Consider the following 17,971-nt stretch of genomic DNA (forward strand, 5'->3'; position numbering starts at 1 on the left):
TGAAGACTTCGAAAAGCCATTTGGCGGTATCTACTAAATTTGAACATATGCACACTTCACAATCCCGCAATTTCACTTCTATGTTTTATCTTCACCAAAAAAAAAAAAAAAAAAAATGCTCACAGCAGCATTGTATTTGACATAGCCCAAACTAGAAACAACCCAATGTCCAACAATAGCAGAACAAATAAATTGTGGTATATTCATACAGTGGAATGTTATGTAACAATGAGAATGCATAAGCAAGTAAGCCAGCAATAGAAGAATACATGTTGTGTAATTCTACTTAAATAAACTTCAAAAGCAGCTTAGCTTAGAGGTTACAAGTCAAGATAGTGGTTAGTTTTAGGGAGAGAAATGGAGTCATGATGGGGGACATAAGCGAGGCTTCTGGATTCCTGGTGATATTTTGTTTCTCACCTGGTTAGCGGTTATAAAAGCACATTCACTTTGTGAAAATTCATGATTTGAGTACTTTTAGAAATCATAGGTCACTTAAAAGTTTTTAAAAATTAATGGTGTGCAAATAGGGATATAGGGAAGCCTCTCTGAAGAAGCCAGCCATATAAAGATAAGGAAAAGTACATTCACAGGACAAATAAGCAGCCAGTGCAAAGGCCCTAGGTTGAACAATCCTAAGGAACAGAAAGAAAGCTGCTGTGACAGAGCCCGTGTGAGGGGAGAGTGTGCACAAGGTAGAGCAGGCAAAATCACCTATGCTAGTGTTAAGGGGCTGAGATCTTATACTAAGCGCCATTTTTCTGTCTCCAAATCCAAGGATTATTTTACTGTACAGTTGAGAAATGTAAGATCTTAGAAGAAAATTAAAGGGATTGAAGTTGAGAATGAATTTATGAAAGTATAACAAATATTTTTATGTTCAATTACAACAAAATAAAATTGATCAAGAACCCTCCCCCCAAAAAATTAATGGGCTTTTTTCCTTTGAAGAAGGATTTTTCAATAGAACTGTTATCTCATAAAGACCCTATTATTGTCTCTTGGTTTAAATTATGATCCCAAGAAACTGGTCCAGTTGAGGAGACATGAGCTTGACTAATTATGTGACCCTGGCCAAGTCACAACTTCCTTGAGCCTCAGTTCCCTTAACTATACAATGAAGGGGTTGAGAGTGCCATCTTCTAAGACTTTTCCAGCTCTAAAATTCTATTATTCAAAGTCACTTAAATTCTCACTGCTTTAGTTTTCCTCAAGAACAAAGTAACAATAGCTGTTACTCCTTACCTGAAACATTTCCTGGGGATGTCTTCATACATTAATTCTAAGATGAGTGATATTGTTACCAATAATCCTCACTTTAATTTTCTGAGTATTAACTCTTCTGTTAACGCATTAGAAGCAGGACTCTTAGAGAAGTTACTAAGTAGTGTGAAAAAGTAATAATTCTTATGGTAAAACATTGATATGGTTACAGCCCAAAGGTGTTGTGTCATAAAATATAGTGACTATCCATCAATAACGTTTGTTTCTCTTTCAGACTTCCTAAGAAATTTTTCTTAGGAAGAAATTTCAGTCAAATGATATTACCATGATCTCTTTTCTGGTCCTTCCTGCCATGCCTGCAAGCTTTGCTTCTTCATTCATCATTTGTAATAACATACAATAATGAAGCAAACTCTAAGAGATGATCAACAGAAGAAAAATTTGTATACAAACTCAGACAAGTCAAAATTTTTATGATACCCCATTAAGAGGTAAAAAGACAAACAGGACATTCATTAAGTATAGAAAAGTATTATCACTCATGATTAAATAAATACATGTTTGAAGGAGCTATCAATTTTTACTTATGAAATTGGCAAATAGTTTGAAAGTGAAACTACCCCATGTTGGTAGGTATTTGTTGAAATTGGCACTAGCACACATAGCTCAGGGTTTTTTAAACCCATACAAATCTCAGGAATAGCAATTTGGAAATGTGTATCAGGAGTCTTTAAAAGCTTCATAACTTTGACTAATAATATTACTCCCAGGAATCTATCAGGAGAAAAAATTCCAAACTCTAAAAATGTTTTATGCATAAAGATATTCATCACAGTTTTATATACTATACCAAAGATTTTTTTAAACTAATTCTAAGAATAAAAAATCAAAGTATGATACATAAAACAATGAAATATAAAAAAATCTTTTATTTATGAGAAACAGGATCTGACTTATCATATAATCTCAACTGTTAAAATGAAGTAGGTTAAAAAGAAGTAGGGAAGTTGAGAAAACATTGAGGAAAAAGCAATATTAATAAAGTTATAAAAATGTAAACACTGAATATAAATTTAACCAAAAATAGGGATATGGTTATATTTGTAGAATTAGTGGATGGGGAAGAATGTATATTCCAGAAAAAAAACCCAAAAATACAAACCAAAAAACTGGTTAAAAGAGCTGAAGATAGTTACATGGGAAGACAGCTTTGGAGCAGAGATTGCAGTAGTACTCTTCCCTATATAAATTATATAAACAAATTAGTTTCATAAAAAATAAAAATTAAATGAAAAAAGGCAAAAGGTTGAAAATAAATATACCAAAGTATTAATAGAAGTTTTCTTTAGGAAGTTAGTTTTTAAATTTTTTATTCTTTTGTATTCTCACATTTTCTATGATAATCATGTCTTAAAAATCAAAGAGTAGAAAAACAGGAGGGTCTTGTCTTTCATTTGTGTGCTTTACGTTTACATGGTGTTTTTAATTGTTTCATCTCACTTAATCCTCATAACAACCCTGTGAAGCAGATATTATAATCCTGAATTTTATCATGAAGAAAATAAGAAGTGATGAAACTTACGAAAGGTAATTTATATAACTACTGGCACTTTTTATTCCTACACCACAGAAGTATTGATAATTTAAAAATAAAGAAGAAAGATGTAGATAGAAGAGAGGAAAACTATGGTTAGTGTTAAAGGTAAAATGGAGACTGGGTATGGTACCCCAGTGAAAGGCAAAATTATTGGAAATGTCAAGGCCACTCATTCTAAACCATTTATGTACACAATTTAATGTAACTTATGCACGAAATTAACTGTCAATGTAATAAGGATTTGCATATCAGGCTTACAGCATATAAATTCAAACAGGAAAACTAGATTCCTTTTCAGATCTATTCAGAGGAGGTAAGATAGAAGCTGGTCCCCTCTCTTGGTAATTCAGGCAATTGGGAAAGTCAGTCTAGTGAGCATGTAATGAATGATTCCTATGAAAGCAAAATACTTTTTTTTAATATAAAATCAAAATTATAGCTATATACACTTGAGACTGTGGTTTTCTTATTATTTGATTCTTAGGATGACAAATTAGTCAAACCAAATATGGAATGAAATGAAATTATACATAAAAATATTTTATGAGCTTTGTTCATCTTCTCTACATGAGAATATATACTTTATCTTTTTTAGCACTTCCTATTCCAGTATACTTTATTTTTTTATAATAATAATTTATTTAAAAAAAATTTTTTTTTCTATTCTTTTTCAAAGTCTTTTCCCATTTAGGTTATTACAGAATATTGAGCAGAGCTTCCTGTGCTATACAGAAGGTCCCTGCTGGCTATCTATCCTAAATATCACAATGTGTACATGTCAGTCTGAAACTCCCAGTCTATCCCTCCCCACCTCCCCACCCCCTGGTGACCATAAATTCATAGAGAATATATACTTTAAAAGCTGAGATGGAATGCTGTCTCCTAGGTGTCACTTTCTCTAAACTCTGGAGACAGATTGAATTACTTCCCCCTCCACACTTTAACATTGCTGGAATATTTATCACAATGAATCATAAATAATTATTTACAGGTTTATCTATCCTGCTAGATAATGAGTTTTAAGAGGGCAAAGGCTGTAGATTATTCATGTTTTATTCTCAGTACCAAATAAAATGTCTGGCTACAAAATAGGTCTTGGCAAGAACTTATTTGAATTAATACTGAGCTATCCAAAGAAGACAATTCATAAGTCCAATGAAAAGGAAATACACTGAAAAGACAGAGTCCATTAGATTTACTGGAAATCCTCTACTTTCTTTTAGGCACCATCACCAAAGACATAGTTTTAATATATAATTCAAATAGTACTTTCACCATTAAGTTTCTCCTGATTTTTCCAGGTTACAAATATCTGTTCCTTTCTCTGCACTTCCAGTCTCGTTTCACCTCTATCAAAAGCCTTCACTCACTTTCCTCTTTTTATTTTTAAAAAATTCTTTAAAGGGACAACAGCCCATCTTATTTATCTTTTAATATACAAGATCAACCTACCATTGGCCTAGCACATAATACACGCTCAATGTTTGCTAAGTAACAATTTATTAGACTTGAAAATATTCAAAAGATTATAGACAGTTTGTATAATTTCCATTATAACCAAGATGAAGGCCAGAGTAGTCTTAGGAGCCTTTCGTGTTCCTGATGAGTCCTTCTATTGTGTCCCACTGCTCCCTGGTGACCTACCACAAAAAGAAAAAGTCAATTTAATGAGGTTCTTGTGTGTTTTTAAAGCTTAGTATCCTCACTGCCAATATTATATTATACTCACAAAATGGCATTACCTTCCTCAGACTGTTGAATTCCCCTGAAATAAGTACTTCCTCACCACCATCAAATCTAATTACCTGAAAAATAATAATAAAAGCTGTGAAACTAACTTCTTTTAAAAAGTTTCTGAACGATTAGCCATTTCTCCCTCCTAACTGGATAGAATATCTCCTTGGCACTTTCAATCAAAGCCTAAATTTTAAGGACAAAACTGATGATTAAACCTAAATTGATTTACTCTCTTTAAAATCCTCTCTCCATCATTTCTACAATTTCAAATTATACCCAATCTTAAAGTTCATCTTAGAGGCATGCCTACCAGAGTGATTTACATTTAATAAAATTAATTTATCAATGAATCAACTCCATAAGCTAAACAATATATATTAATATTTCTATATTATAAATAATATACTAAATACAGCTAATTAAATACTTTAAATCATATTTACATTCAACATCGTCAGGATTGGTTCTACAATCCACCTCCCCACGCCAAATCCACCTCCCAAAAAAGCTGAGAGACAACAATGCTTACAGCTCCATTAATCCAAGAAGCATAATCACTACAAAGGAAAGCAGCAAGATTTGCAAGTTCTTCCACAGTTCCTAGCCGACCACAGGGAATTCTGTCAATCACTTCTTTTTCAAAAGCTCCAGTTGGGTCAAGACGGCTAAAGGCACCCTTAGGAATTAAGAAAATAATTAGGTGGCTTTTTTTTTTTTTTTAATACAACCTCTTTCCTATTTAAGAAACAAATTTGCAGTAAATGGAATGTTACTATGGCAACCTGTTCATACCTTAGTACTTGTAAGCAACAGAGAGTTTTGCCAAATTCTTCCATATTCATTTTACCCAATATTGACCTTTAAAAAACCACTAGAAAGGACAGAAGGAAAAAGGAAAACCAGATTGGAGGGAAAAAGGAAAACCAGATTGGAGGGACTCCATGATTCTTCTCCAAGGTATTTCTAAATGGGCTTAGGAGAATAGCATGCTTCATTTCCAGAATGTTTCTGCAGTGATTCAGCCATGTGGAGGACAGGCTCTTAGTGCTCCAGCCAGGAGTAAGGGCTGTGCCACTGAGGTGGGAGAGCCACATTCAGGACACTGGTACACAAGACACCTCCTAGCTCCATGTAATATCAAACGGCAAGAATCTCCCACAGATCTCCATCTCAACGCCAAGACCCAGCTCCACTCAATGACCGGCAAGCTACAGTGCTGGACACCCCATGCCAAACAACTAGCAAGACAGTAACAGAGCCCCATCCATTAGCACAGAGGCTGCCGAAAATCATAAGGCCACAGACACCCCTAAACACACCAACAGACGTGGACCTGCCCACCAGAAAGACAAGATCCAGCCTCATCCACCAAAACACAGGCACTAGTCCCATCCACCAGGAAGCCTACACAACCCGCTGAACCAACCATAGCCACTGAGGACAGACACCAAAAACAACTGAAACTAAGAAAATTATAAGACACTGATGAAAGAAATTAAAGATGATACACATAGATGGAGAGATATACCATGTTCTTCGATTGGAAGAATCAACAATGTGAAAATGGTTCTACTACCCAAAGCAATCTACAGATTCAATGCAATCCCTATCAAACTACCAATGGCATTTTTCACAGAACTAGAACAAAAAATTTCACAATTTTCATGGAAACATGAAAGACCCCGAATAGCCAAAGCAATCTTGAGAAACAAAAACGGAGCTAGAGGAATCAGGCTCCCTGATTTCAGACTATACTACAAAGCTACAGTAATCAAGACAGCATGGTACTGGCACAAAAACAGAATGGAACAGGATAGAAAGCCCAGAGATAAACACCATACACAAAAATAAACTCTAAATGGATGAAAGACCTAAATCTAAGGCCAGACACCATCATATTTAGAGGAAAACATGGGCAGAACACTCTATGACATAAATCACAGCAAGATCCTTTTTGACCCACCTCCTAGAGAAATGGAAATAAAAACAAAAATAAACAAATGGGACCTAATGAAACTTAAAAGCTTTTGCACAGCAAGGAAACCATAAACAAGATGAAAAGACAACCCTCAGAATGGGAGAAAATATTTGCAAATGAAGCAACTGACAAATGATTAATCTCCAAAACATACAAGCAACTCATGCAGCTCAATATCAAAAAAACAAATAACCCACTCCAAAAAATGGGCAGAAGACCTAAACAGACATTTCTCCAAAGAAGATATGCAGATTGCCAACAAACACAAGAAAGAATGCTCAACATCATTAATCATTAGAGAAATACCAATCAAAACTACAATGAGATATCATCTCACACCAGTCAGAATGGCCATTATCAAAATATCTACAAACAGGGCTCCCCTGGTGGTGCAGTGGTTGAGAATCTGCCTGCTAATGCAGGGGACACGGGTTCGAGCCGTGGTCTGGGAGGATCCAACATGCCGCGGAGTAACTAGGCCTGTGAGCCAGAACTACTGAGCCTGCGCATCTGGAGCCTGTGCTCCACAACAAGAGAGGCCGTTATATTGAGAGGCTCGCGCTCTGCGATGAAGAGTGGCCCCCTCTTGCTACAACTAAAGAAAGCCCTCGCGCAGAAATGAAGACCCAACACAGCAAAAATAAATCAATTAATTAAGTCCTACCCCCAACATCTTAAAAAAAAAATGGGAAGCATCTTTAAACTCTCCTTAAAAAAAAAAAATCTACAAACAATAAATGCTGGAGAGAGTGTGGAGAAAAGGGAACCCTCTTGCACTGTTGGTGGGAATGTAAATTGATACAGCCACTATGGAGAACAGTATGGAGGTTCCTTAATAAACTAAAAATAGAACTACCATATGACCCAGCAATCCCACTACTGGGCATATACCCTGAGAAAGCCATAATTCGAAAAGAGTCATGTAGCAAAATGTTCATTGCAGCTCTATTTACAATAGCCAGGGCATGGAAGCAACCTAAGTGTCCATCAACTGATGAATGGATAAAGAAGATGTGGCACATATATACAATGGAATACTACTCAGCCATAAAAAGGAACGAAACTGAGTTATTAGTAGTGAGGTGGATGGACCTAGAGTTTGACATACAGAGTGAAGTAAGTCAGAAAGAGAAAAACAAATACCTCATGCTAACACATATATATGGAATCAAAAAAAAAAAATGGTCTGAAGAACCTAGGGGCAAGGTGGGAATAAAGATGCAGACCTACTAGAGAATGGACTTGAGGATACAGGGAGGGGGACGGGTAAGCTGGGACAAAGTGAGAGAGTGGCATGGACATATATACACTACCAAACGTAAAATAGATAGCTAGTGGGAAGCAGCCACATAGCACAGGGAGATCAGCTCAGTGCTTTGTGACCACCTAGAGGGGTGGGATAGGGAGAGTGGGAGGGAGGGAGATGCAAGAGAGAAGAGATATGGGGACATATGTATAACTGATTCACTTTGTTATAAAGCAGAAACTGACACACCATTGTAAAGCAATTATACTCTAATAAAGATATTAAAAAAAAACACTAGAAAATACAACTTTTACCTTAGTTTCTTCATATGTAAAATGAGGATGCCTGTCTTAGCTATCTCACAAAATTGTTGTCTGAGAAATGAGAAAATGCATATGAAAGTACTCTGAAATATGTACAAATTTAGTGTGGTGGAGGTAGGGCTGCTACTGTCATTTGATTTTTTAAACACAGGAAAATGATTCAAACAGGAAATATTTAAGAGGAAATTCCTTTGCTTCTCCTTACTTCTCGAAATAATAGAAAAGGAAGAAAACAAGTATGTAGGAATATTAAATTCAAGTAGATTCCAGAGAGAGAAAAACCGTTAACTAAATTTGCCAAACAATTTCTGCCTTCTGTTAATGATAAAAAGGAGCAGACCCTAACACACCACTGTATTGCAATTATACTCCAATAAAAAAAAAAAAAAGGAGCAGACCAAGATAAAGTATGCATGCGTGTTGATTAATAAAGATAATTGGCTTTTTCTCTACCAGTGTCTGTAAGTCTAGGTGACAACTCTCTTCAATAACACAGACATGAGACATAGCAAGCACACACAGGCTCCTTGTGAGCACTTCAGCTCTCCCTAGGCAGGTATAAAGCATCAAAGAAAAAGGGTAGACAAAGGTCCCAATCCTGGTTCTATCAGTGCTTGCTAGAGAGTTTCTATACTTCAATTTTCTTTAATCTCTTTAAAACTATATGCATGTTATTTGCATAAAACTTACACCTATACTGCTAGACTAAAAGTTGATGGAAAGCATCTGTCACAAATGTTTTTGTATCTTTCTTATTAGCACCTTTGCATACAGAAGGCACTCAGTAAGTACATGTTAAATATATAATAAAATGCAGATGATTTTTCCTAGATACTGAGGTCCTAGAAAGAAGTTTCTATGACTATATATAAGATAGTGCTTAGCACAATGCTATTCTGAATCATGTGTTTTAATATGTGCCTTTGAATTATTTTTCCATTAATTTTATTATTTTTTATTACATAAGTGCCAAACAAATAAGATATTCAGTCAAGTTTCACTCACTCAGGTAGTTGTTCTTTCCATTTTCCACCCTTCAAACTGCTAAAAAAATTAATACAACCATCTCCATGTTAATATTTAATACCCCAGAACCATCTACAAGCCAAATACTCCTTTGCATTATTTTCAGTTTATACAACAGAAACAACTTAGCAAATTTCACCTGGGCCTTCAAAGAAACATCCCAGTTGGGATTATAAATTCTTGCTTTACACGGAAACAAAAAGAAGTATGAGAGTGAAGTCATTTGGGGTAATGTGAGAGAACAGAGAACCTGTGAACCTTTCAAGCAACATCTGTAACAGCATTAGTGATAATTATGAGTTGCAATATCTGATTTCAGGTGAAATGCATGCCATCAGAAGGATTTTTAATCAGAGAGACATGGGAATTAGATGATGTGCATAACAGTGTTTGAAAGTGAAAAGGCACAGACATGTGTCAAAGAAAATGTTGCCTATAACAAGACCAAGCTTATATGATAAATTTCTAAAGCATCTCTTAAATTTAAAATACAGTTACATTTCCATTTTAAAAAAGGATGTCAAAGAACCTTTAAAATATAGTAAAAATTAAGAAATATAACACAATAACAGATCATTAAAGCAAATCAGACAAAATGCCAAAATTGATGGCATAAAATAAAGATTACAACACTGAAATAGACCTTATCAAGGAGTTGTATAGCTGCTGTATTCTTGCCCACCTCCTTATTTCTTATGTTGGATAATGGCAAAACCCTCTTCCCTTCCACCAGGGCTCCAAACTAAGGTATTGCTGGAAAATCCTGCACACATGAGAATCTATCTATCTATCTTTCACTCCTTAATCACTCAAAATGTGATCATAAGCAAACCAAAACTTACTTTGGTTTTTATAGGCCCCGGTTGAATCACGTTGAATCTCATTCCATATTTACCCCATTCAGCTGCAAGAGACCTAAAAATTAAACAACACAGATTCTAAAATATTATACTATATATTAAAAATACTAATAACCAAGACTGCATGCTTATTAAATGCCAGAGACTATAACTCCAATAGGTAGGTACTATTATTATTCCCCCTGTTACAGACAAGGAAACTGAGGCACAGAGAAGTTAAATCATTTGCTCTGGGTCATATGGTAGTGAGTCAACCTGTAGCAGTCTAGCTCTAGAGTTTGTGCCCTTAGTCACACTCTGCTGTACTATCTACCATTTACACTTTAGTGTCCTTAAGCACTACGCTAGATGACCTACTATTCACATTTTGAACGAAGTCCAATATCAATACACATTTTTAAAAAGGGTATCATTATTTAGCACAAAGAAGGAAGAGATTCATGTCTCTCCCCCACATTTTCTGGAGTTCAGTCCTGCACTTATAAAGTTCAATGTAACTTTACTCATAGTACAGTAGATTACAATGTTTGCAACATTACAAGTGCCTTAATTGAGTAAGAGACGGATTACATAGATTTAAAATATTAACCATATCATGTCTAACTAGGCTTTAATACAATTGTTGAACTGAGCTAAAAAGGAAGTAAGAATCTAAAAGAATCTTGTTAAATGCCCTGAAGCAAAATAGAACACTAATAGCAAACATGAAACCTTGAAGAAGCAACCTGTTTTAAAAGCCTACTTGGGACTTCCCTGGTGGTGCAGTGGTTAAGAATCTGTCTGCCAATGCAGGGGACACGGGTTCGAGCTCTGCTCCGGGAAGATCCCACATGCCGTGGAGCAACTAAGCCCATGTGCCACAACTACTGAGCCTGAGCTCTAGACCCCGAGAGCCACAACTACTGAGCCTGAGTGCCACAACTACTGAAGCCCGTGCGCCTAGAGCCCGTGCTCCGCAACAAGAGAAGCCACTGCAATGAGAAGCCTGTGCACCGCAACAAAGAGTAGCCCCCACTCGCTGCAACAAGAGAAAGCCCATGCGCAGCAATGAAGACCCAATGCAGCCAAAAATAAATTTAAAAAAAAAAGCTTACTTGATAGATATGTCTAACTTTTACTACCTAAACTTATTTTAGAAATTTATATTCATATGTATATTTGTGTGCATATATACTTAATCTACTTTAAAAAAGTGATTTAACGTAACTTAAGAAATACATGTAATGCAAATGAAGAAGACAAAATTACTTGAAAAGAAAGAAAACAAACAAAACAAGGATAAGGAAGTATAAAGAAGCCAAGAATGAAACTTATAACTAAATGTATTGTGATATTCCATATAATTATAATAGGCAGGTGAAAAACTTGTATCTACTCCTTCCATGATGCTATGCAAAAGGTAAGCCTAACCAGTTACACAATTCACACTGCCCATAACGAAGAAAGCAAGCTAATCTCTCAGGAAAAACACAATCGTTTCTGACAAAAAAATGTAATAAAACATTTCTTCCAAGAAAACGTATAAAAGGAAAATTGTGTAGTATAGTAATGTCCTTAAGACACTGTATCCTTGCAATAGATACAAAGGGATAAGTTTTGTATAATTATAAGATACCCATTAACATAAGCTCTATGTAATTATAAGATACTCACTAAGATAAGCATTAACATTAACAATGCTTTATAAATCATTGTGCTCCAAGTACAGTCTGTTAATCTGATTAATCCACTGGTACATTTTAGAGAAATGGGCTGCATCTCTTTCAGGCAAATCATACATTAAAAACTGCTTTTCTGAGTGATACCTTTGACAGAGTCCAAGACCACACCTACTCTGGGTATGTACTTGTAGTGCACCTACTAGATGGCTAGGGAAGTAGTAGCTGTGTGTCTTAACAATTACTGAGCTGAGCAGAGTTTACAGCATTCTGTGAAAAACTGGGCAAGCTATTAAGGAAACTGGCTTAAGAGGAAAAGCCATGCTATCTCTATTCATAGGTGCAACGGATAAATTTGTTCTAGTGCCAGCTCTTTTAACCTAGTTTATACTCTCAAGATCTATTGTAACATAAGGAATCCACCTCACTGGCTCACTCTGCATGTTAAGATGCTAAGTACAATATACTCAATAATGTTAACCATTATTGTTTTTCAATCAACAGGTGTCTATTGTGAGCTTACTATATGCCAATATCCTCAAACAAAGAAAGGCAGCCCTGCTTTCAGGAGATAGTCCCTCTCTCAAGAGAGGTCGCTTTGGTTGTATAAAGAACTAGATACTACTATCCTGGAAACTGTGTAATATGTGCCAAGGCTACGTAAAGGAAGAAGTATCTATGCCTTCCTGAATTACATGGAAGGCTTCCCACAGGAGGTGATAATTGAGCTGACACTTGAAGAAGGATTAGGAGTTTTTTGTGGGAGTAAGGGGGAAAGAAGAGGATGGGAGATATTAGAAGGTAGGCTGGAAAAAAGAAGACAGCCCAGGCATATGGGCCAGTGTGAGTAAAGGACAAAGGCATAAACAACATGCAGTATTCAGGGACCTACAAGACCTTATCTGGTATGATTGTGTACTATAAAATATGAAAGAGGGCTGATGGGAACACGGGCTGGGGAGGAAGGTACACATTTATTGAGCGTCTGCTATGTGCAATTCACTATGCAGTAATACCAAAAAAGCGGCACAGAATCATAGTCCTTAAAAGCCATGAAATTGAAACCTCTAACAAGAGTCAAAGATCTCAACAAAACAAATATTGTACAAATGGTGCCAAAATAGTCAAGTTCAAATCCCTTATTTCCAATACCATTTGACCTTAAAAAAAAACCCCAAATGGTAATTATCTCTATTCAAACTAAACTGCTGAGTAAAGTATGACTTCTTTGTATCTCAAACAAATGTGTATTACTGGTTTAAATGTTAAAAAGAACCTTGAGACTACTCGAAAAAGAGAACAATTATGTAGTTCTACAAGCACTGAGCACCAGCTATGTACCCGATCTTGCTGAGCAATGAGTACACAAAGATGAATAAGATATGCTTTCTTCTCTCACAGACACACATTCTAGTGGGGAAGTCATATAGCTTTAATGATATGTTAAAAATAGTCTACAGCGCCCTTCTCTGTGCCCCTTCATTTTAGAATCTACAACACTGGATGGCATTTATTAATGTGTTAGTCTTCTCACTAGACTGGAATAAACAAAGTTTTAAGGGTGCAAAGAGTAGAGGATGGTTAATTCTCTTCTAGAGAAATGAAAGTAAATATCCCAGAGGAGGTGATACAAGCACCCTGAAGGGAGGCAAAATATCACAGCAAATTCAAACAACAGCATAACCCAGGCATAGAGATATGAAAATGTGTGGTGTGTTTAAGAAAATATAGAGCACAGGAATGATGGTAATTAAAAGCACAGGAATAGCGGTAAAAGAATGCAAGTTCAGGTGAGAATGAGGACTGTTCTATTTCCATCACTACCATGTCCCTGTATCCCATGTACACAAAAGATACACAATAAATATTTATCAAATAAGTCAATGAATAAAGAAAGGCCAGGGACAAGTCTGTTTAGAATACCATATTGAGTTTTGGCTTTTATTCCAAAGAGTAATAGAAAAATGATATAAGGTTTTTAACTAGGCATTATAATAAGCAGATATACATTTGTAGAAAGATGAGTCTGGTGGGAATGTGAATAAAAAATAAAGAGAAAAGAAACTGGTAGCAGAGAAACATATTATGGGGTTATTACAGTAAGCAAGACAAGCAATGATAAGACCTTATATTACAACTAAGACAGTAGAAAAGGCCAATGGGGAACAGATTCAAAAAGCAATCATATGCTGCTGAGAAAAGGCCAAAAGAGCTGACAAGTGGTCACTGTCTATATTAGTTCTATTAATCGTGTATAGTAGGTACAATAAAAGGATGAAGGCATGTTTAAGAGAGGTCAGAGGGGGCACTAGTAAAGATACATGGATACACTAGTCTGAGTTCCTATAAGCCTTTTTCTCATACTTTATAATACACAGTCATACTGGATAAGTAATTAAAATTAAATAAAATTTAGTTTCTCAGTCACAGTAGCCAGAATGCAAGGGTTCAATGGCCACATATAGCTATTGGATACTGCAGATTTACAGAACAGTTCGATCATTGCAGAAAATTCTATTGGACAGTGCTGCTGTAGACAAATAGGACCTATTCATGAAATAGAATGTCTCCTGGTGAATCCAAATTAGTCTTTGTTTTATTTTTCTCTGGAAAGAGACTAGAAAGCAGGAATTTAGTTACGCAAGCTACCAAAGCACATTATTTATCTTCAGTGACAGGATTAACACAGCAGTACTCACTTGTTCATGGCCTCCACTCCTGCTTTGGCAGAAGCACTTGGTACTACAAAACCTGACCCAGTCTCAGCATAGATGGTTGTAATAGCAAGAAACGATGCTCCTGACATTTTAAAATGATACAGTAATTAACAATACAGCTAAATCAATTCACATCAGGAAAACATTATTTATAATAATGGGATCTAATTCAAGAGGGTATAACAAAAACTGAAGAAATTTTCAAAACTTCACTAAGCCTAAATTAATGAAAGAGTAATCTAATAAAATTGCTACATCTTTGCTAGTAATCTTGCTGCCATTCAGGATGGTCCAGTCTGTGCTTAATCAAAATTCTATACCAGGTGAGTCAATACCAAGGCTCAAATCTCAAAGGTATGGCCCTATTATACCCTGCATAATCAGCTGGACAGGATTTCCAATAACCCATTTATAAGAATAAATCAGAACCAAAACTAATTTAGCAGGGACTTCTGCCTCCAGCATCATGGATTTGTCCTCCTCCTGTAAACACAAAGAAACTGTATCAAATATATGATACCACTATTTTCAGATACTGTTTAGCAGGCAGGGAAAGATGGCAATTCCTGAGAGAAGAAAAACAAATGAAATGATCCCTAAGATCAGATTTTGCCTAAAGGTACTGTACGTATACCACAGTATGTACTATATACTACATATATATACATACTATATATTCTATATTACATACTCTATATTATACTATATACATATGTCATATAGACTGTGGCATAAGGAGTAGGAAAATAGCCAAATAAGGCATTATCACTGAGTTGAGGAGACAGATCAGATTTTAGAGAGACTGAGGAAGTTGCAATTTGTGAGGAGAGTTCCCCCGAAGAGAAAAGTATGTAAAGATAGAGCCCCATAAATCTGCATAGTGTATCCTTGAGTCTCTGGCCAAATATCAAGCTGTACATGTTTAGGGTAAGATTCCATAAGGCCAGGCAAAGAACAACTGCCTGGGAACCATAAGCTGAACAATTCCCAGAGTACACAGAGGGCTGGGAGATAAGTGAGTCTAAGCAGCTTTGTTGAATATCCAGCGCTTTCAGTGGAAAAGTTCAGAAGGGCTGTGCATTAATAGGAGGGTTAAATTAGCCCAAAAGTAAAGTCTACTCTAGACTCACCCAAATAAAGCTTAAAAATGAACACTGAACTGATCAAGCTGGTCCACAAGTTTTTAATTCAAAGGGAAATTAAAATGCATACACATATGTGGACACCACACACACACACACACACACACACACACACAACAACAACAACAACAACAACAACATAAAATTCATAGCATGCAACCAAAAATTACTACACATAAAAAGACACAGAAACAACCAGGAGAAAAATCAAATAATAGAAAGACTCTCATAAATGACACAGAAGATAGAATCAGCAGATGAAGACCTTTCAAATGATATTGTACACTGGACAGCTACATGTAAAAGAATAAGATTAGAACGTTTCCTTACACCATATACAAAAATAAACTCAAAATGAATTAAAGATCTAAAAAGACCTAAAAACATAAAATTCCTAGGAGAGAATATAGGCAGAACACACTTTGACATAAACCACAGCAATATTTTTTTGGATGTGTCTCCTAAGACAAAAGAATAAAAGCAAAAATTAACAAATGAGAACTAATTAAACTTAAAAGCTTTCGTACAATGAAGAAAACCATGGATGAAATGTAAAAACCTACTGAATGGGAGAAAATACTGGCAAATAAGATGGCCAATAAGGGGTTAATATCCAAAATATGTAAACAGCTCATACAACTCAATATCAAAAAAAAAAACAGCCCAATTAAAAAATGGGCAAAGACATATTTCCAAAGAAGATATACAGATGGCCAGCAGACACACGAAAAAATGCTCAACAATGCTAATCATCAGAGACATGTACATCAAAACCACAATGAGATATCACCTCACACATGTCAGAATGGCTATCACCAAAACGTTTACAAATAACAAACGTTGGTGAGGATGTGCAGAAAAGGGAACCCTAGTACACTGTTGATGGGATTGTAAATTGAGGCAGCCACTACGGAAAACAGTATGGAGAGTCCTCAAAAAACTAAAAATAGAATGACCATATGATCCAGCAATTCCATTGCTGGGTATGTGTCTGAAGAAAAAGAATATATTCAAAAAGATACATGCACCACAATGTTCATAGCAGCATTACTTACAATTGCCAAGATATGGAAGCAATCTAAGCGCCCATCAACAGATGAATGGATAAAGAAAATGTGGTATATATATACACAATGGAATATTACTCAGCCATAAAAAAAGAATGAAATGTTGACAGCTGCAACACGTGCATGGACCTAAAGAGTATTATGCTTAAGGAAATAAGTCAAAGAAAAACATATGCTGTGTTATCACTTATACGTGGAATCTAAAAAATAAAATAAATGAATGTATATAACAAAACAGAAACAGACTCACAGATATAGAGAACAAACTAGTGGTTACCACTGAGGAGAGGAAAGGGGAAAGGGGTGAGATAGGGGTATCGGACTAAGAGACACAAACTACTATGTATAAAATAAGCAACAAGGATATATTGTACAGCACAGGAAAATACAGCCAGTAATCAACATTGCCTGGGACATAGTGGGTTCTCAGTAAATTGACTGTATGAAAGTTTAAAATAATAATCTTTAGCTCCTGAAAAATCAGTGATTTTCTACTTCCTACTTAGCCACAACACTGAAAATACTGTAAGTTAATATTAGTAAATGAATCAAACTATATATATATATATATATATATATATATATATATATGAAACAGTAGATACTTTAAGAAATTTAAGACTACAAGTTTGAAGGACTACAAGGAAAATAATTTAAAGAATATTCAGATAAGTTTTTTTTCTCCTTGACATATTTTGTTTCTCTTTCCCTCCACACACTCCAGAGTAGAAACAAAACTTAGCACAACCCGGAAAACATTGGGAGTGGAAGAGGGGACAGGAGTACCATTTTAAGGACATGAGAAATAAGAATAGTTATGTTAGGCATTATGGTAACTTTTTCTAATATATCAAGCTCAGTCTCTCAGATCTCTGAAAATTACTTTGTTTCCAAATTCACCCTGTGAAAGAAGAGGATGTAGAACTTTAGTGTACACCATTACAGTACACTGACAACAGATGCTAACTGCATCATCTTACAACAAAATTATAAAAACTACTTTTAAAAGTGACAATTACTTATGTAATGCCAATGTTCCAATAGAATGTGCTCTATCTTCCCATTCAGATTTAACAGCAATTTTTCTTGAGGTGTGGGAAAGGAGGAGTTAAGTCATTATTATGTAATTGAGATACTGGAAATGAAAGTTATCATCCTCTTCTCTTTCTCTCTAGATTTTATTTAAGATGTGGGTAGCCCACTGCTTAGAATGAGATACTGCTGCTTTTAATTACCCCTGAGTGTAAAAAAGAGGCAAACATTTGAAATTGCACTGTTCCAATAGGATGAATGCTGCATAAACAATTAACAGCTGGATTTCAAAAAATGAACAGTGGTGCTAATAGCTCAAAGTAAAGAATTCCCAGATTCCCAGGGTCAGTCACAGATATATTTT

The 17,971-nt window shown here is 35.5% G+C and overlaps 1 protein-coding gene across 2 annotated transcripts in view; it reads right to left on the minus strand.

Annotated features, from left to right (window-relative positions):
• Positions 1-3,468: 3,468 nt before the first annotated feature.
• The window catches only part of DECR1 (2,4-dienoyl-CoA reductase 1), a 57,852-nt gene continuing 43,349 nt past the window's right edge, over positions 3,469-17,971 (minus strand). For both annotated transcript variants that reach the window (XM_029222708.1, XM_029222709.1), the window contains exons 6-10: positions 14,349-14,448; positions 9,974-10,046; positions 5,088-5,234; positions 4,564-4,626; positions 3,469-4,461 (exon numbers count right to left, since the gene is read on the minus strand). In XM_029222708.1, coding sequence (XP_029078541.1) covers positions 4,402-4,461; positions 4,564-4,626; positions 5,088-5,234; positions 9,974-10,046; positions 14,349-14,448 — 443 coding nt within the window. In that variant the 3' untranslated portion in view covers positions 3,469-4,401. The remainder of the gene's footprint in view (positions 4,462-4,563; positions 4,627-5,087; positions 5,235-9,973; positions 10,047-14,348; positions 14,449-17,971) is intronic.

Source organism: Monodon monoceros, unplaced genomic scaffold (assembly GCF_005190385.1).
Source record: "Monodon monoceros isolate NGI ecotype Baffin Bay Population unplaced genomic scaffold, NGI_Narwhal_1 Super_Scaffold_14, whole genome shotgun sequence".
In the NCBI taxonomy this organism is placed as follows: domain Eukaryota; kingdom Metazoa; phylum Chordata; class Mammalia; order Artiodactyla; family Monodontidae; genus Monodon; species Monodon monoceros.